This window comes from Gadus macrocephalus, chromosome 5 (assembly GCF_031168955.1).
Source record: "Gadus macrocephalus chromosome 5, ASM3116895v1".
NCBI lineage: Eukaryota > Metazoa > Chordata > Actinopteri > Gadiformes > Gadidae > Gadus > Gadus macrocephalus.
The window spans coordinates 14,000,933-14,021,565 of record NC_082386.1 but is presented as its reverse complement, the minus strand read 5'-3'; the positions used below and the strand labels follow the sequence as shown (position 1 = coordinate 14,021,565).

General features: G+C 44.7%; 1 protein-coding gene across 1 annotated transcript in view; it reads left to right on the top strand.

The window, feature by feature from the left end:
- The window catches only part of crim1 (cysteine rich transmembrane BMP regulator 1 (chordin-like)), a 76,158-nt gene extending 55,839 nt beyond the window's left edge, over nucleotides 1-20,319 (top strand). Inside the window, exons 8-17 of the mRNA XM_060052583.1 lie at nucleotides 2,809-2,934; nucleotides 4,183-4,339; nucleotides 6,595-6,716; nucleotides 7,240-7,446; nucleotides 9,323-9,553; nucleotides 11,540-11,809; nucleotides 13,558-13,773; nucleotides 14,696-14,809; nucleotides 15,378-15,580; nucleotides 15,844-20,319. Of these exons, the coding sequence (XP_059908566.1) occupies nucleotides 2,809-2,934; nucleotides 4,183-4,339; nucleotides 6,595-6,716; nucleotides 7,240-7,446; nucleotides 9,323-9,553; nucleotides 11,540-11,809; nucleotides 13,558-13,773; nucleotides 14,696-14,809; nucleotides 15,378-15,580; nucleotides 15,844-16,077 (1,880 nt within the window). The 3' untranslated portion in view covers nucleotides 16,078-20,319. The remainder of the gene's footprint in view (nucleotides 1-2,808; nucleotides 2,935-4,182; nucleotides 4,340-6,594; nucleotides 6,717-7,239; nucleotides 7,447-9,322; nucleotides 9,554-11,539; nucleotides 11,810-13,557; nucleotides 13,774-14,695; nucleotides 14,810-15,377; nucleotides 15,581-15,843) is intronic.
- The last annotated feature ends 314 nt before the right edge of the window (nucleotides 20,320-20,633 follow it).

Sequence of the window (20,633 nt, the reverse complement as noted above, 5' to 3'; positions counted from 1 at the left end):
TCCGTCACCAACGGGCACAGACCAAAATGCTTCTGGACGCAATTGGATAGGCCTACAACCAATCACAGCAGCGAGTGACGCAGCACTGAGCGACGAAAAAAACATATATTTTCTCAACAAAAGCTTTAGGGAATATAAACCGTCCAGTTTGTTTAACACTGTCTCAATAGTGAAATCAACAGACATTCTAACATCAGCGGCAGCCATCTTTGTTGTTGTTGGAAGTGCCTATGCCACGCTATTTTTATCCCGCCTCTTATTAGATAAGTGGTTGTTATTGGTTGGGTCTAACACAAAATCTTTTTGTATGGTAGGGGAGCACAACCCTTGAATATAAATGTGCTATATTGTGCAGCCGTTGCACAGGTGTGTGTGTTCTTTTCCTAGTCAGATAGGGTGCTCGTTTTCTGGTTGAGTGGTGATTATGAAAGGCAGGTAGGAACGACCAGCTCCCCCACCTCAGGGAACGGTCACAAGATGTCCGCAGTCCCGGTTTGTAGCGTTTCTGCAGGAAGTAATTATCACTGGGCCCAGGAGCGCTATGTGGTGGCGCTCGCTGCTAGTTATTGCTCCCATGCAGTTGCTTACACTGTGTTGGGTTGCCGTGACAACATCGATGATTGCCAGTGACTTGAGATAATGGTCAGACATGCAAATTGACCAGCGGCACACAACACACATCCCACACAGTATGTAAGGCAGATCGTGTACATTCACATATTTATATATATATATATATATATATATATATATATATATATATAATATACACATACCCATGATCAGTCCTAGTTGCATTCTAGGCCTTTGACTGCCCTTGTAAGAATCACTTCAATTCCAAAAGTTGTAATTATTGTAAATGCTCATTTGGAATTGTCCCAATTTATTAAATTGGACATCATTCGGCCAGACCATTATATTTTTCTTTTTAATACTTACTGAACTCTTTGAGGATGGGATGGTACAAATGCTAAGTGCTTGCTTAAGTATATGTGATCAAAACACACTCTTAATTTGTATCTCAGAAAATCACACACTCGCACACACTCTCACTTGCACACACACACACACACACACACACACACACACACACACACACACACACACACACACACACACACACACACACACACACACACACACACACACACACACACACACACACACACACACACTTTCGCCCACCTAGTAAGATAAAGCAAGGTTCATCATAATTCATATTCCTCATTTTTTAAATATGAAAACAAGCCGCAAGTGGCTCATGGTTTTATCAATTTGACTCATAGATGTGTACAACTTAAAATACAATGTGATATTGTGGTGTGTCAATGTACTCGAGTCCTCGTGAACATCCGGCCTCCTGACAATGACTGTAGAACTAGTAAACAATCCAAAAGATAAAGATGCTGTCTGTAGAACATAATTCAAAGCCTCTAATGGGGTTTTAAAACTCTGCCAGTGGCTGTTCTCCCAGAATAGCTAATAACTGCATCTTCCATGTGCCATCGCATCTCTTATTCCAAAGACCTACCTAAATCGTTCATGTTGTAAGGGAATTGGGCTATTAGAGTCTTTGCCATATTCAAAACGTATGTAGAAATGCACCATCTACACACTGATGCACGGATGTCGGTTCTGTAGAGCATTGTTTCTCAAATGGGGTATGCAAGCCCCTGAGGGCCATTTGAGAGATTTCAGGTGTTCTTGCGACATCAAAGAATATATTGAGTACTTTTCGATATTCTAATGTTGTTTATGAACAAGTGCTAAATAATGCCACTGTAAAAAATAATGTGTTGAAATAGGAATACCAACCTAACATTCAGAAAACTAAAAGATCGGTATATCTTTCTGCATATTTGCAACACCCATTTCACGTACATGTTCACATCAAGTAATATACACATACATTATATTAGATTAGTTCTTCATATATTATCCTCTCAAAAAGTTTTTTTGCTGGCGAAAGGGGGTGCTTGGCTTAAAATAAATATCCTAGTGGGGCTACATTAGTAAAAGTAGTTTGATCCTCTGCTGTAGAGCACAATCGATAAGGCCTGGTTCAGAAGTCCTGCTCAGCATTAAGAGACAAGGTTCTGGATTTTCTAATTAGAACAGTTGGGTCAGTGCCAGGGTGCAGCAAAAACATGGCTGGACTTGCACCATGTGTCCTTTTTTTATTATCTTGGGTATGAAGTCATAGGGTATGAAAAACCTGACACATTAAGTTATTCAGGCATTCACATATTTACTTAATAACATAATTTGATAAAATACTGAGGAATGTTTTTTTAGAAGACATGATTATACATATAAATGGGTTTAGTCTTGCTTGGCTGGTGGCGGGCAAAGCTTTGTGTTAATACACACTTATATTTTCAAACTGACACCCAACTGGTGTATTTTGTTGGCATGTACGCTTTTGGAGATGCCTTCCCCAGACCTTAGTGGATTCAGAGAGGACTGAATGACAGCTTCCATTACGACATTTCTGCCCTCGCCTGCACTGTCATGGAGGTTGTTGGTATAGGTTTGAGAAAAGTTTAAAATCCTCTTTCCGATTGTTACTAGTCATTGGGATCCTGGCTCTTCACCTGTTAAAGTTATGTCCCTGCAGTTTTGCTGAAGCACTAAACTGTCTAACCATCTGCTTCGATTTTGTGTGTGTGTGTGTGTGTGTGTGTGTGTGTGTGTGTGTGTGTGTGTGTGTGTGTGTGTGTGTGTGTGTGTGTGTGTGTGTGTGTGTGTGTGTGTGTGTGTGTGTGTGTGTGTGTGTGTGTGTGTGTGTGTGTGCTGCTCGTGCCTTAGAGCCCAGCTACATCACCATGGCGCCCCCTACCTGTCCTGAGGAGAACTGCCTGCTTTCTGAGAGCGACTGTCGCTACGGTTACCCCACGGACTCCCGGGGATGCCAGGCTTGCCGCTGCCAAACCAGTCAGTAGAACTCTTTCCAATATCTCCTGTTATTAACACGTACCACACCGCTTTGTACTAAAATACAATTAACTGAAGAGGCAATACCTTTTCTGGATATTGTTTTGCAATGGCAAACATTCCCTGCTTGATTTGCAGAATTAGGTTCTGATATGATTTCTGATAGGTCACCCAAATTGTCTCAATCATGTCGATATGCTTTCATACTTCGCGACGGTGCTATTTTTTCTTTTTCTGTAGGTGGGAAATTCAACACTACCCCCGAAAATTGGTTCTTTGTCCCAATTCTATAGTCCTACGCCACTAACTTAGAAAAATAACCATTCAGAAAATAGACTAATCCCTCCAGGAAGAAACGATCCAGTTACAAAATGGGAAGTTTAATGGAATGTATTCCTCGAGTGATTACATTTGTGTTTCCTGGAACTAAATGGCATTGTTAAGTGATGCTTGAGCCTTTTTGATCACAGGCTGAATTTGCGATTGTGTCCTGATTAATGATTGTCATCGGTGCATTTAATCAGCGCATATGTGTGAGTGATTCCCGCCCTGATGGTCTGTAATGGCTCCGGAGTTACGCGGCTGCTCTGAAACGTCCCTAGATGGCCACAGATAATATCTGACTAGTTTTCAGTCTCCCCCGCCTGGAAAAAATGCGGAATTTAGTCTTGAGCCGTGAAATTCCAGACTATTCATTATTGAGCTTCAAGCTCATGAAAAATGTATAAGTAGTATAAATTATAAAGTGAACAACATCGCAGATGCCAAAAAGACCACAGAGCCGTCTTTACTCTTATAACAATAGCCATCCTGACTTTGTTTACCGTTTACCTTAATGGGCCCAGAGAGAGGCTCTCATGAACTGCAGAAAAAGCCTTGAATAAGGTCTGATTGTTACTAAACCATGTCACCGGATAAAATCGGGGAGTCTAGCAATCCAAAAGTATAGCTCATTACCCATGACAGAGGAACATTACAATGCATCTATATAAAATGCATCTGTGTGTATGTACTTTTGGCGAGTGTGCATGTGATTGTGTGTGTTTATGGGATTTTGTGTGTGTGTGTGTGTGTGTGTGTGTGTGTGTGTGTGTGTGTGTGTGTGTGTGTGTGTGTGTGTGTGTGTGTGTGTGTGTGTGTGTGTGTGTGTGTGTGTGTGTGTGTGTGTGTGTGTGTGTGATTTTGCGAGTGTATGTGTGTCATTTTTTGCAGTCATGTATATGATATTTTGTGTGTGTGTGTGCGCAGGAGAGGAGCACTGCAGTGCACTGATCTCCGGATGCAGTGTCAAGTGTGTGTTTGGCCGGCAGACAGACGCCGATGGCTGTGAGACATGCCAGTGTCGCCCACGCCACAGACGATGCAAGATCCTGGTCTGTGACCGGGCCTGTCCCTTCGGCTACCAGTAAGCAGGCGCCAACGTCCACACACAGACACAGACATACACACGCACACACACACACACACACACACACACACACACACACACACACACACACACACACACAGACACAGACACAGACACAGACACACAAACACGCACATCAAACGGATCCACTTATATTTCTACGTTTCCCCAGACTCAATATGAATTCCTTCATGTCCCAGGTCACCGTTAACCCTACATTCGTATAAAAAACACGCAAATGCACAAAAATAGCAACGCACAAGGACGCACACTCCATGGGGCAGCACATGCTAGACGTACTATATATATACACACACACCATTACTTCCCTTTACTTTCTCGCTTTCTCCATCTGTCATTTCTGGTGCATTCGTCATGTTCCAGCCCCCTTCTCCATCCCAGGGCGCAGCGGGGCGCCCGCAGGCCTTGTCTCGTGCCCGTCATCGCCCATTCTAATTTAAGATTGATCTCCACCAAACCCTCCTGACTCCCCCCCCCCCCCCCCCCCCCCCAGCCATCGAGCCATCGTCGCTTTGGTCTGAATCATTCATTGTCACGGTGTATGCGTTGCCACGGCAGCTCTGATATTATTATTATTATTATTATTATTTGTCGGGGAGGGCGCGCGCGATAGGCCGAGATAGCAGCTGTTTATCAGCCAACCAGACGATGAGCCACGCGGACAACTTCCTGATTAGGAAAGTGTCGGAGCGTGGCAATAAGGAAGGGGAGTGGGGTCGGAGGAGGGGGTAGAAGGGATATAGAAATGATATCTTGACAAAGGGGAGCTGTGGATGGGTTGATGGGAGAGGGAGGGGAAGAAGGAGGAGACCATGAAAGCGGTGGGGTTAGAAGGATGCAAGTGTTGACACTCTGAGTTAGAGACCGCCATTCCAAAGTAATGGCTCTAGTCATAAGCTCATAAGAGGTGTTTCTTTTCTTGGAGTGGGAACAATAACAAATCACTGCCAAATATAATTTCAGACACAACCTCCTCGTTTTGCATGTATGGCCAAGCATATGAGTTCAGGTCTTAGTTGCTTTCGTACATCAAGTGTGATTTCATACCACGCATGATTGTGTTCTTCCTGTGTCATTATAATTATTTCAAGAGCTGTCTCTTCCCTTCCTGTTGAAGTGTGGATGCATGTGGATTCATAATTTTAATTTGTTCATATTCCCACGCCCAAAAGTGCTGCCTTCAACTCCCACAAGTATCATTACTCACAAGAGTCTTTCAGTATTTGTGAGCAGTGGTTAAAATAAGCTTGTTGGAAATTTTCTCTCCACTCCACTTGTTTGAGCGATTTACAGACATGTCTTCAAGAAATATAAAACGGAAGAATGTTTCGTTGTTTGAGCGAGGCACGTCGGTGTCATGGGATCAAGGATCATTTAACTGCTAACCAGCCACAAAAATGCAATCAGTGCTTCGGATTGGCTTGGAGTGCTCCATAAACAACGCAGACACTTTGGTGCATGTTTCTATGGTTGGGTCGTACTAGCAGGTCTTTCTTTACTCTTAAATTAGGTAGTGGTGACATCAAAGAAAAATACCCCCCTCCTAATCTTTAAATGGGGCTGGACCAGGTTTTTGTCTGTACGTTCGTACTTCTCATTCAACATATTATTTTGTCTTGAACGTATCCAGCACGGTGGGTGCAGTTCCTTGTATTTGTGTTCACATGCGTTTCATTTGCGTGTTCTGTTTTTTTTGTACTGGTACATTAAGGTTGAAGGTTAGTCATCTCGCTAGCCTTCGAACACAGGCTTAGCTCTGCATTGAGTTCACAGCCACAGTACTGGGTATGCCTACTGCTTCTAGAGATGGGTTGAAAACAGGGGACAGACGGACCCAAGGGCATCAATTAACACACTCATTTGTGTGTTAATCACTGTTAATAATTCACCTCAGTTTCCCCATTTAGTAGTTGCTGCTTCATAATATCAATGTCTTTTGTCTGTGTCTCTGTCTTTGTCTCTGTCTCTCTCTCTGTCTCTCTCTCTCTCTCTCTCTCTCTCTCTCTCTGTCTCTCTGTCTCTCTGTCTCTCTGTCTCTCTCTCTCTCTCTCTCTCTCTCTCTCTCTCTCTCTCTCTCTCTCTCTGTGTGTCTCCGTCTCTGTCTTTGTCTCTGTCTCTCTCTCTTCGTCTCTCTCTACTCTGTCACCCTATCCGACCCTCTATCTCTCTCTCTCTCTGACTCTCAATCTATCTGTTTTATCTGACTCTCTCTCTCTGATTCTCAATCTCAGTAAGAACAGGCACGGCTGTGACACCTGCAGATGCAAGAAATGTCCAGAGGTGCCATGTGACCTGTCCTGTCCAATGGGCTTCGAGACGGACACTCTGGGCTGTCTGCGCTGCGTGTGCAGAGGTGGGTTCAACCATGATCGGAGTGGATAATATACAGACTACTAAAGTTTGGCCAGAAAAGATTCATCAATGTAAAGTAGGGCTGCTCGATTATGGGAAAAATCATAATCACGATTATTTTGGTCAATATTGAAATCACGATTATCCAAACGATTATTTTTGACTTTGAAAACATGTTCTATTTATTCAGCATGTCTCAGATTTTTTTTTGTTGCACCTGAGAACTTTGAAATTTCGCCTTTAAGAAAAATACACAAAATGGTCAAAAAGAAAATGTTCCAATCTAAAATGATATACAGATATGTATCCAGCTGTTCTGCCCTTTCTATAAAATAATAAAAAAAAATAATAATAATAATAATTGAAAAATTGATTATGTTAATTGTGTGATCGTTTGACGTTTAAATTGAATTCGCGATCAAAATTCGATTAATCGCAGAGCACTAATGTAAGTTCAATCTTATAAAGACGAAGACATATCAACCAATGCTTTGTATTTGTACCACCCCCCCCGCCGTCTTCAGTGGTCTCTTCCGAGGCGCCTTCAGGCGGGAAGGCCGCGTGTCTGTCCATGGATGGCCTGCATCACGACGATGGCGAGAGCTGGCACGATGGCTGCCGGGACTGCTATTGCCATGGCGACCGGGAGATGTGTTCCCTGATCTCGTGTCCCGTTCCCGAGTGCGAGAATCCCACAATCCAGCCAGGGCAATGCTGTCCTACTTGTCCAGGTAATTATTTTCCTCCTCCAATTCCATTATATATATATATATATATATATATATATATATATATATATATACACACACATCTATACTGTCTATGTGATTGTTTTCGAGACAGGACAACAATCACATATGTTAATCACTATGTGATTAACATATGTGTTCTGGGCTGAGAGTTTTAGGAAAGAGGGGGCCATGTTATCCCCATGGTTACGACCCATGCCAACTTTAAGCAACTTTTTTAGTGCTGTTGTTGTGCAACAGCTGTGAGCATTATAATAAGCGATGTTGCATATTAAATGTGCCACACAGCAAAGCGTTATACTAAATGTGTCCGGGAAGCCTAACCATCGGACGCGGGTAATCAATAATATATATTATTCTAATTAAAATCGATTACGTAGTCATCAAACCTTCTTTTGATCATCGGTTCATCTTTTAAGTCATTTATCAAGTACAAATGTTAACTTCTTAATGATTTAGAAATGAAACTATTTGTTTGATGCATCATCATAACATACTTTAGTTATACTTGAATGCATGTCAGAGTAAGCATCATTTTGGACTTTGGTAACTTGTAATGGGCCTTTGCGAATATTTATGACATTTTGCAGACCAAATCATAAATTGCTGAATCTGAAAAAAGAATTGTATGATTAATCGACCATGGAAATAATCATAAGTTGCATCCCTAGTAAAGTATATGAAGATATGCAGTCCAAGAATCCATGTTTTCAAGAAACGTGCCAAAATAGACTAGTGCAAACCTTATAAATGTATATATTGCCTAAAATTGCCAACTCACTATAAAGCAGCCTTGCAAAGGAGAAATGTATTTATATATATCTATAGAGATGGATGGATGGATGGATGGATGGATAGATATTGTTCATGTAAACACTGTTACCATCAGGACCTAGCCCGTCGCATCGTAGCGACAGCCTTGTCTGGATCTCAGCAGACCGTAGCCCCTTGCATTGGCTTGACATCACATTAGCATAGCTTGTTTGTCTCGTAGACCTGAAAGTCTTGTTCATTATGTTCTCAAATCACGTCACTGCTGATCCCTACACGATATCTTAAAGCTACTGGTTTGACAGAGGGCGTGCTGCAGAGCAGCAGCAGCAGCACGCCAACATCAAAAAGATGCATCAAACCTTTCATTCCCCCCCCCCCCCCCCCCCCCCCCCTCTCCTGTTCGAGCAATGCTCTACACCAAAGAAACACGACAGACGCTAACAGTCTGATCGCTGCAGACCGGAGCGATAGCGGGCGCGGTCCCTGAACTCTTGTTGAACTTACCATGGTTCCTCTGGGACATGTCTGGTCAAGTTTATCCTCATCCAATCAACACCCTAGTCGATGCTGGCAGTGTGGTTACCCACACAACGCTGGGTTTTCTTTTTGGACGGCAGTACTTCTTTCCTGTTCATGGTTTTAATCCAAAAGCACAGGGGCTAATGTCGGAAACAGAAATTTCCCGTCCAAAAGGGACTTGGGACGAAGCGAGCGGAAAAATCCTGCCATGTGCTTTGCTCTTTTTAAAAGCAGTTTCATTGATTTTATTTTTTGGGCCGCGGCAAAAAACAGGAACCAAAATCTGCGCTCCCTGTGCGCTTTATACTTCCTTGTCTCACAGCATTGGAGCAATGATGTTTATTTACTGATGCACAATCTACAATTACACTATTTTCATAGTTTTAGTTTAATTGAGTTTACATTCCAAGGCTCACCACTCCTGACAATGTATGTCTTCCACCAACGTACTTTTGTTCCGTCATGTCCTCCACTGGCTCAATCTCACCTCCATGTCTCTCTCTTCCTCCCCCTCCCTCCCTCCCTCCCTCCCTCTCCCTCTCTCCTACCATCCCTGCCTCACCAGACTCCCCCGTACCGCTCCCCACCCCGGCCCTGGGGGGGGTCCCGGCGGACTCCTCTGTGTGTGTGTCCCCCGGGGGAGAGCTGTTCTCTGGGGGGGAGGTGTGGAACATGGACCCCTGCAGCCAGTGCACCTGCAGGCGGGGCCAGACCTTGTGCGAGAGCGAGGCCTGCCCGCCCCTGCTGTGCCAGCGGCCAATCAGAAGCCACGACTCCTGCTGCCCGCACTGCCCTGGTAAGTGGGCCCCATATAAAGGGTCATTGGTTACTGTTCTTCGTAATGCGTACCACGCATCTAGTCGTGGATCACGTCTTGGTCTGGTGATACACTCGCAAACTAATTGTAGGTGTAGTGCAGGGTTCCTAGGAAGGGCCGGAAAGTATGGAAATGTATATGGAATTTGAAATATTGAGTTCATTTCGAGGTCTAAATAAGGATTGAAAGAAGTCTACAAACTTGGTTAAATCTGGAAACATATTTGCTATTCCAAACCCTTATTTTTAAGGATTAATTGACATTTAATGGAATGATTGACCGTCAGAGTTAATTAATTATGATTACAAAAAATGGTACGTTTGTGTTAAACAAAGAACTCTGAATGCTGAAAACTTTGACAGCAAAACTTTCAGAGGTCGGAGATAGGAAATAACATGAAAGCACTTTTCTTTACTGTGTTTTGTATTCATTCATTTATTAAACTTAACCCAGGCTTTTAACCACCCTTCAATAATAAATGTTATTTGTTTTATTTGTCTGTATTTAAACGTACATCGACTGATTTGTATGCAAGAGCAAAAACCAGCCTTTCCAAGAGATTTAGAAGCCTGACAATGAAGGCGTACACATTTTTGTCAAAATCGTACGAAAACTTTAAACCGTGCAAGAGTAAGCCCATTAAACAGATTTGAGAATATTATATTGTTACAGGGAATTATTCCTTAATTATTCCTTAAACATAAAAAAAGTATGTTTCTGAAATAAATTGGCATGTAAACAAAGCGCTTTCTGACGTGAAATTTACAATATTTCCATCATAAAACACCTTTCTCTATTTGAGCTACAGTTGGTTTTCAGCAACAATCAGCCTATTAGGAGAAACAAACTCGAGATAACTGTATTGAAACTTCCCAAGTTTCGTTGCATGTGTGCTTGTTTACGAGTTTGTGAACTGAAACACAATTTAAATCTTCTTTAGTTCTTTGTTTACCAGTTGGTTTATTAGAGGGAGACAGTAACGTAGCATGCATTGTCTCAGCAGCATCTGGAAATGCTGGCAAGTACCAACAGTTATCTGTTGCAAGCAGAGCCAAGTTCACTAGTGCATACACGCACACACACAAGCACCCACGCACACAAACATATTTACATGCCTTTATGCACACACACACACACCCACACACACACACATTTGGCAGTGGTGTAGGACAGGTGTGAATGTGACGGCAGACATCTGTGTGCAGGTTTTTTACGCTGGCTGGAGGTGAAGAAGTTCGCTCAAATAATGATGGGGAATACATGAGTGCTAAAAAAACAAACACACATACACAAACCCGCATTTCTTTACATAGCGTAGCATATGTGCATAATCAGTCTGTTGAGCCATCAGTGGGACAAAGGGCAACTTATATTGTTTATCTCCACTAGAGCAGAGAACTTCATTATCATGTACCAATATGTTCAGAGCACCGCTCACTTTATACTACCGAACTACTGCATTTGGGTGCTTCTGTTCATTTTAGGTTTGTTACCTAATATTCCTGTAAGGAAGGATAACACCCTGGATTAAGTTTGGCTTTTCAGCGTATCTCCCCGTACAATCAAATGTGTCCAATAAAATCCAAACATGTGCAGGGTTAAGGTAATATATTGTGCCTCGTAGCAATAGGAATGATGTAAGAAGGGTGACATTTTGCTGTGTCGCAGGCTACCCCACTGTAAAAGGTCATGCACGGACATTTCTAGTTTGCCGTCCTTATGTTCTGGTGAGATATGGTCCTCATTCTCCGGCACCTCAAGTAACTCATATTGTGTGTGTGTGTGTGTGTGTGTGTGTGTGTGTGTGTGTGTGTGTGTGTGTGTGTGTGTGTGTGTGTGTGTGTGTGTGTGTGTGTGTGTGTGTGTGTGTGTGTGTGTGTGTGTGTGTACACACGCGTCTCTCTGTGACGTGCCTGCGTGTACTCCTGCGTGTGTGCGTTTGCGTGCGTGTGTGTGCCTCCACAGAGCACAGCACTCCCACGATGGCCGCCCTGCCCGGCGGCGGCGGCGGCGACCCTGACTCCTCCCCCTCCCCAGGCTCCGGCGGGGCGGGGTCTCTGTGCCACAGCGCCGGCGGCGGGGACATGTTCCTGCCCGGCGAGTCCTGGAAGCCCGACTCGTGCACCAGCTGCATGTGCGCGGCGGGCGCCATCGGCTGCTTCACCGAGACCTGCCCGCCCACCTTCTGCCAGCGGCCGCTGCTCAAGAAGGGCCAGTGCTGCCCCTACTGCCTGGGTGAGCCCACTGCAGCCCGCCGCCATGCACGGGGCGGCGCGTGTGCTCAGCTGGTAACCGCAAGGTCGCCGGTTCGATCCCCGGCTCCTCCTAGCGTCCCGAGTGTCGAGTCGTCCCTGAGCAAGACGCCTCGCCCTGACTGCTCCCGACGCGCTGGCTGTCGCCTTGCATGGCTGACGCCGCCGTCGGTGTGGGGATGAGTGTGAACGGGTGAATGTTAGGCAATTACTGTAAAGCACTTTGGGTGGCCACGGGTTACAAAAAGTGCAATATAAATGCAGCCCGTTTACCATTTACCATGGAAACACACGACATGGCTGTGGCCGTACCGGCGGCACTAACACAGGGTGGAATGTTTTAAGGACTACTAATGGTTTGCGAGCAGATTAAAGTATGATGTAATGCTTAACAATAATGGTACAATAATTAACCATTGATTGATATTAGTAAATGCAGTAATAAGAATTGTCTAACCATGGACTAACAGTTAATTAACAGTTTACCCATGGTCTAGTAAACATTAATTAACATAAGGTAATGAAGTATTAAGCGTTGCAATGTAGCATTAGCATGGGGTTATGGTTAGGGTTATAGTCAGGTTGAGGTTTAGTGGGTTAGGGTCCCATGGAATAATGTATAAATGATACATTTTTGCATATTTTGTGCAAATGCATTTTCGGACACATGACTACTCTGGCCTACTGCGCAGTATGCTAGTGTAGGGATTCGGATGAGGCCAGTGTCTGCACCTTTACCTTATCTAAGACTGCTGCTGAGAAACCCTGTTATCCCCTCACCACCCTCTTGTCATTTTGCATAGGGCATGTGATTGGTCACATCTAGTCGATACCTCTTAGCTGTGATAAGGATCCAAGACGATGGGATGAATAATGCATTGTTTCAATAATGTAGCATCTCAGGTTAATGTGTACCTCAACGGCCTATAATGCTTGCAAAAGTTGCTTAACATTTCCATTGCTACTGCTGTATCAACTTAGAAATACTTTATTTTCACCATGATTTCTTCTCTTGTTAAAAATGTTTGCTCTCACAGCTGAATTAGCCCTCTGGAATTCAGTAGCCTTTAAATACCAGCTTATCTTAATTCAATTCAATTAATATTATCATCTAAATATTAATTAACTCTCTGAACCCTGAGGTTCACTTGAGTAACAGGTGAATAATTTTTTAAGCCCCAGGGTTCCTACATGTTTGGTCTCTGGGTGAATGTACTTTGCCTTGGGCAGCCCCTAGACTCTGGAACAGGCTCCCCCTCACACCAGGAAGGCCCCACTATTGACACATTTAAAACTTGCCTTCAAAACCATCTTTTTTTGTAGCCTTCTTTTTGTAATCTCTTTGTCTCAGATTATCTTGACTTTCTTTTAATCACTTGCTCTGATTGTGTGTCCGTTTTTATTTTGGACTCCTTTGTTCGGCCCTTTGGTAAATCAACTCTTTTTTTTAAGTTATATGAAAAATTAATCTACCTCTCTCTCACTCCCTGTCTCTCACTCCTCTCTCTCTCTCTCTCTCTCTCTCTCTCTCTCTCGCTCATCTCTGTCTGTCTGTCTGTCTGTCTGTCTGTCTGTCTGTCTGTCTGTCTGTCTGTCTGTCTGTCTGTCTGTCTGTCTGTCTCTCGTACCTCTTTCTCTTTCCTCCCTCTCTCCCTCTCTCTTGCACGCTCCTCTCTCTCCCTCTCCCCATCTCTCCCTATCTCTCTCTCTATCCCACCCTCCCCCCCCCAGACTCCCCCACCCAGCCCAACGTGCCGGCGGGGGCGGCCGCCTGCCACTTCAACGGGCGGCAGTACTCTGACGAGGAGCGCTGGGACATCGACGCCTGCACCCACTGCTACTGCCTGGCGGGACAGACGCTGTGCTCCACCGTGTCCTGCCCCGCCCAGGCCGCGCCCTGCGACAAGCCCCTCGCCAAGGAGGGCAGCTGCTGTCCCATTTGCTTAGGTATGGAATACATGGAATACACAAATAAGCACGCACACACACACACATTAGCACGCACACACACGCAAACACACGCAGACCCATTGGCATAGGTATGGACTACAGACATGAGCGTGCACACACACACAGACACACACGCACACATGCACGCACGCACACGTACGGAGCACTGAAGCAAATACTCCGGTCTTGCGCAATGAGTGAAAGAGCAGAGTCTGCCCAGGTACCCCGGTAGGCAGGTAGGGAGACAGACAGGTAGGACATCCAATCAGATTGGACGGGCTTATTGCTGGCCGGCGTCAGCCAAAGATACTGAACGTGGTATTTATGCTTTCATATGATTTATCGATTCCTTTTGGGACGTAACAAGCATTTCTACAAATATGACAAAAAATGCCTCTGAAACAAATTGCCTTCCCTCGCGTTAAGCACTCTGAGCGGTCTTAATTAATAGATGCAGTTGATTTATTATTTTCCTTAGAACTTTGACATTTTCAGCTAAGTGGGAGTTGTATTTTCCGTAAATTTTATTTATGCCATTTATTTACGCCATTCATTTCATGTCTGCAAGGTGATTAACCTCAAGCTGTACTACACTGTTAATAAATTATGGGATTAGAACGAGCACATGACATTTAGTTTAAATGTCCCTTAAATGACAAGGAACATCTGCTGTTTTTAATCAAGGCTTAAATGTTTAATCATACAGTTCTGTGTGTGTGTATTTTTGCGGGCCTGTGTGGGTGTACTCTTGTGCTTGGTTGTGTCTGTATACTTTTGTGTGTGTGTATGCGGGTGTAATCTTGTGCTTGGTTGTGCGTATACTTGTGTGTGTGTGAGTACATTCTTGTGTGTCAACGCATTTTTTGGGTGGTTGTGTATTAATTTTTCTGTGTGTTTCCATGTGCGTGTGCCTTTGCAGAGACCTTCTCTCCAACCAACGTACCGATTGAGAAAACCGACTTGACGGGGGAACGGAAACCTGCGGCCTGGGACCACCCCTCCCACAGTCCCAACGACCTGCCCCGTTTCAGAGGTACCACCCATACACACACTAACCCTGTCCTGTAAAGGAGGGGAGCACAACAGAGGCATCTGGCTACCAGTCCTCAGCCGGCCACATATTAGTGGAGAAGGAATTGTATTGTTTGGTCAAAGTATTTGTTCATTCATGATCTCCTATTTTGCAATATGCGTGTTTTGTTCAACCAAAGCACGTTGTAGAAACGACTCAGTGAGTTGAAATCCACTGAAGCACCTGATTGGTTGTCCTTAGCAGTGGCACGACGGTCGGGTAGGAACACGGAAGTCTCATTTCAAATCAACGATGGAAATTAGGAATTCAATTCGGCCCGGGAACCAGACGAATCTGCAAGCTCATTTTTTATTTACTCTGGCATATGCTGCCGGCCCTCCTCCTGTTCAGACAGACCTGGCCCGGGTCCGGCCAATCCTCCATTCATGGCTTTGATTGTGTCCCCACAAAGAAGACGACACCCGATTCAACACAACACGTTTTTTTCGGGAGAAAGCTTCGAAGCACAGCGATCCGTCCCCAGCCGGAGATACGCCCAGTCACGCCCCCGTTGTGTCGGTTCCCCCAGGTGACGTGAGCGGGCTCCAGATGCCCTTCCTATCCGGCTCCCCCAGAGGGGGCCCCCAGGGGGGGCCGGGGGCCGGCGGGCCGGAGCTGACGGCCACCACCGTCATGTGGGTGGTGCTGCCCCTGCTGCTGCTCCTCCTCCTGCTGGTCTCGGCTCTGCTCTACACCTCCCACCGGAGGCGCTGGCTCCCCCTGCAGTGCAAGGTGTGTACTGCAGACGCAGGCAAACACACTCACACGTACACACGGGTGATGTGATTAATCCTTATCGCACATAACTCGTAATATCTGATCTCTGAATCGGGTTAAATTTGTATTGCTTATTTATCCAACGCACATACTTGAACTTATATCTATTAACTTCAACGTTAATGATATTGTCGTCCTCAGTTCTTAGTACTTTTGTACTATTATTGACACGCCGAGTATTCTGAGTGTTCCATCTTGTCCCGTGTTCCCCCCCGCAGGCCCAGTGTCTCAACAACCGGCTGTTCTCCGGGCTCGGCCCGCGGAGCGGCCTGGCCTCGCCCTCCTCCCCGGAGGACCAGGCCCTGTCCCCGCCGGCGCGGCCCGGCCAGAACAACCACCCCCGGGTGCTGCGCATCGCGGAGCCCGAGCCGCGCTTCAGCGGCTACTACAGCATGAAGGCCAGCAACCTCAACAACAACCTCAACCAGGACGCCTTCTACAGCACGCCGTGACCCCGCACGCCCACACACACGCCAGTACACACCCCATACACACACACACACACAAACACGCACGCGCACATGCACACAGATGGTTACTTCCACAGAACTTGTATGCCACACACTTTGACATTTAGAGGAAAGAGTGAAGGAGATGAAGATAGGGTAAGGTTGTTGCAAAACAGTTAGGCTGTCACATGACATACATGTACACACGTACGCATATATTACACACACGTGCTATAAAACGGCGATCCAATATGGCGACCGATGATTGGGTCTGAGGAGCATAATCCAATGATACGCTTAGCAGTGGAGATGTCTAGATCTATCGGGGTCTGCCACACTAGATTAATTTCTGACGAGGATAAGAAAATGATCTGGTGTTAATAACCAATTATTAACCAACGACAATGTACACTGGTCTTTTTCTCGTTGTCCTGATTGAAAAAAAAAGTCTATTTTGGTATATCCTATGCCTATAACGCACATAAACACGCAGACATGCATGGACCACACCACCCACCTAGGATACCAGTACTCGACAACAACCACACCTGTCTATGGCTGACCAGCACATCATTATCGACGCCCACACCCAAGCCTGATCAGTCAAGGAGCAGGAAATACGCCGTGGAAATGTGACTCAGTGGGCCTGACACCATGAATACTTCAGCTGAGATAAAACACATCTTTAAATTCTCCTTGTGGACCTCACAGAGCGCGTTTCCCCCCACCTCTCCACCCCCAACTTTCGAAAATTCACCATTTTGTCATCGTCAAGGAAAGGAGCCGGTTGTCAAGCCCAACGCTCTAGAAGAAAGCACGGACGGACGGACGGACAGACACCCCCTTGCTTGTAAATTAAACAGTGGGCGAATGGACCCAGACGAAAGGTGATGGCGGGAAACGAGAGGGGCCCAGCGTGGAGAGACGGAGAGGGCTAGAGATGGAGTGGTGGACTGTGTGCCTGTCCACTGCCTCTCTGCAGCCTCAAAAAAATTGTATTCTTGTAATCGTTTTTGTTTTTTTCTGAAGGGCTCCTTTTATTAGAGACCAACAGTGATATCGCTAACCAACCCCCCCCTCGCCCCCTTCACCGGAATACTCCATGATGTGCCCTTGGCCGGTGGAGGTGTGATGGGGAGCGCTGGTCATTAACTCAAGCACTCCCATTCTATTGACTTTATACATACACATACATTCACTCTTTACACAAACCACAACGCATGACCGTAGCGGCTGGTTTAGCCTGGCAGGGCCTATAGGCTTGTGACGGATGTGACGAGGCTACGTCATCACGTAGACATACCGTAATATCCCTCCGGGGATGGAGCTCGCTGAAGATGAGCTGGTTGTCCTTCCGGAATCTGCCAAAAATATAACTTGGTGGAGTCCCTCATGTCTTGTATGATTTGGCCTCTTGAGCCAAAGCCAAACATTGAGCTATGTCCAACTTCCTCTGGCCCACGATGACTACGACGATTCCCACTTATTTGGGGTTTAGGGCTGTTGTTTTTTTTTTTTTTTTTTAACCAGTTTTTTAGATATGATTTATGTCTCAATTACGAGATTGAATCACTCTTGCTTAACTTGTCGATGGAGTTCCCCCAATCCGGCTAGGAATGAGCCCGTACGTAGAAGCGTCCTAGCACGCCACTGGACGGCCCAGCGACCGCAGGGGCTCCGGTGTTGTGTTGTGTTTTTAGGTGACCTGTTTGCGTAGATGACGTATTTATCCCCAGAGAACGAGTCGAGCCGTTCCAGACGTTGACATCTTCAGTCCTCTTGGCCCTCGGTGTGAACCCACGGTGTCCCCATAGAATTGTCATACGCCCGAGTCCAGGAAACGGGCGTGTCAGTGATTGATTGCACTTAGAAAGTATTGTTTTTCTCTCTAGCAGATATATTAAAATTGGGACAAGACAATGGTCAGGGTTATGCCTCTGAGTGTTGTGACACAAATGTAAAGTGGTTTTGTTACTGTGTAGGACTGGAGTGAGTTCACTTTAACTGTTCAATGAGTTTATCGTGTAAATATAGATATTGTGTATTTTTGGCCTGATAATCAAGCACTTTGTCAAGTGTTTGCCAGTCAAATGAAAATTATTTACTTTTTCAATTAAGAAATAGGCCCACAACTTTACGCCAAACATTATTTAATTTGACGAAAATCCCCTTTCGAGATAAAAAAAAGGATATTGGTTTGATATTGTATACACGTTTCCTTAATGGGTAATTCTCTTTTCTATCTACAAGTCAAATTATTTACAAATTACTGATGAATACAAGCGCCCTTGTTTGATACTCAACCTACAAAAGTTCAGAAGTACAGAAGGGAATCTAACGGTTTCTCGCCGGAGAAGAAGACATGGTCTATTGAATTCATGATAGTCGCAGTATTTTATGTCAGTCCCAAGGCTACTGGTCCAGAAGCTCTGACCTCATTTGCCTCGTTTCACAGGCTTTGTCTATTTGAAAAACTGAAACCACAAAAAAATATGAAGCGCAGAGCTCCCAAGCTTCCAACCCGTTGAACTGCGGCAGCATGTGTGCTTGGTTGGTGCTGGTAATGGAAGCAGCATCAGTGGAGGTTGTCGTCCTAAGGGACAGCGTGCTGGCCATGTCGCTCTCACCTCCCACTTCCCTCCCTGAAGGCGGTCCATGTGTACGTCGTCTGTACGCGAGGACTCTGTTGAACGGGTAATTGTTCTTATAGCTATTGAGTGGTTATGGCGGTCACATGGCGTGTTGAACACCATCAGGAAGATGACACACCATGACATCCATTCCAGTGACGTTAGCTAACGTGAAGTGATCCTGATGCACAGGGTCACTCACAAGGCGTTTGGCCATTTCGGAGCAATCTACTGACCATACGAGGAATGCTGACTTGGTACCAGATTGACGTTTGAGATAAATGAACTCTTGCACACAGCGGTCTAATATAAAAAGCGGTCTCCGACTGCTGTCAAAACAGTCTATCTGGCTTGGGCTAGTATGCCATCCTGTTCCATGATGTGATTTATAACCCCACGGTGAAAGAGCCAATGGGATGAGCTCCCTGAATGGAAACGCTTGGGACAATAGTTGACAGGCTGCAATGGGTATGATGAGCAATTGGAACTTAAGTCCTTATGTCCTGTGTGGTGCACCATATACTATTGCTCAACTAAAATCCATGACTTTGTTGACATAACTCTGTAAAAGTCCTCGGGTGTAATATTGTCATTGAGTGATAATACTCTAATACTTAAACAATGACTCTCTCTTACTCGCTCTCCCACTATCACTTTCAGTCTCTTCATCACTGTCATTCAAATGTATAAAAGGAAGGCACAATTGGAATGCTAATTGCCATTTTAGAATGATTGGCTTGAAGTAATGCTTTTGTCCCGCAAATATTTTTTATCAAGTCATATAATGTAATCACATTTGGTCCTTAGTGTCTTGTCAAAACATTTACATAATATTTCTCAAAGTGTCGTTTTAGATACTTCGTTTTAGAGTATAATTTTTTTTAAATACCCTGCCCCCCCCCCCCTCTCCCAGCACAGGGACGAATAAGAATCAACCCTAACCAACAAATCTATTTAGAAGACAAAAACTACTTTTTTATTTATTGTGTTTATAATTTATTTGCTGACCGGTAACTGGAAGATGAATGAGGAAAAGAAGAAGAATGGGGCTCCCCGTAATACTTGTTGTTATTGTATATTAACGAGAGTTCAATTTAAAAAATACATATATATTTTGTAGGACAAAACCAGTGCCCAGTTGAGATGAATCAACAACAGTAGGGGTGGGTTCACCCAAACATTGTCCAATTAGAACCTCAGCTTTTTTTTTTTCAAGGTAATATGACACAAATCCATGCGCAGTGAACAGAACTCTAAAGCTCATGTGACCCCCCCCCCCCCCTCCTCAAGGGACTTCTGGTCAAAGAGGGCCGGGAGAAGTTTTTAAATTATCTTTATTATTTTTCCTCGTTGTCTACACCGGAATCATTCAAACAAAACACAATGCCCACACGCCTCACCCTAAACACCCTGCACATACTTTTACGATAATGTTTTCAAAGAGTACAACTAGAAAGTGTTGGGATGACTTTATTTAATCATTCAATGCTATTGATACAGATGATAATGATGCATCGAAGACTCCTCAGCAGACAGCTCTTATTGCCCAAGGTAGTTCATGTATCATATGTTTTCTTTCTTTACAGCACTATAAATAAATGATTTGAAAGTTGAAGGGATGACGTCTGATTATTTATTTGATCCTACTTGTGTTTGGTTCAAACCCAAGCTTTGCTCTCCCATGCTGCCTTCCTTTGTTACACCACCTTTCGTTGCGTAACGCTATTTACCTTCATCCGCTACATGGTGGCCAGTTTACGCAGCCGACGCAAACGGCAAAACAGCCAAAGAGAAATCTCTAGATCAAATCACCAGCATTGGGGCAATTTCCCATGCTCGGATATCCAGCGATTTCATTGACTTTATTATTATTAATCATAGCGTTGAATGGAAGGCAAAAGTTTCTGAAAATGTGAACCTTTAATGCTG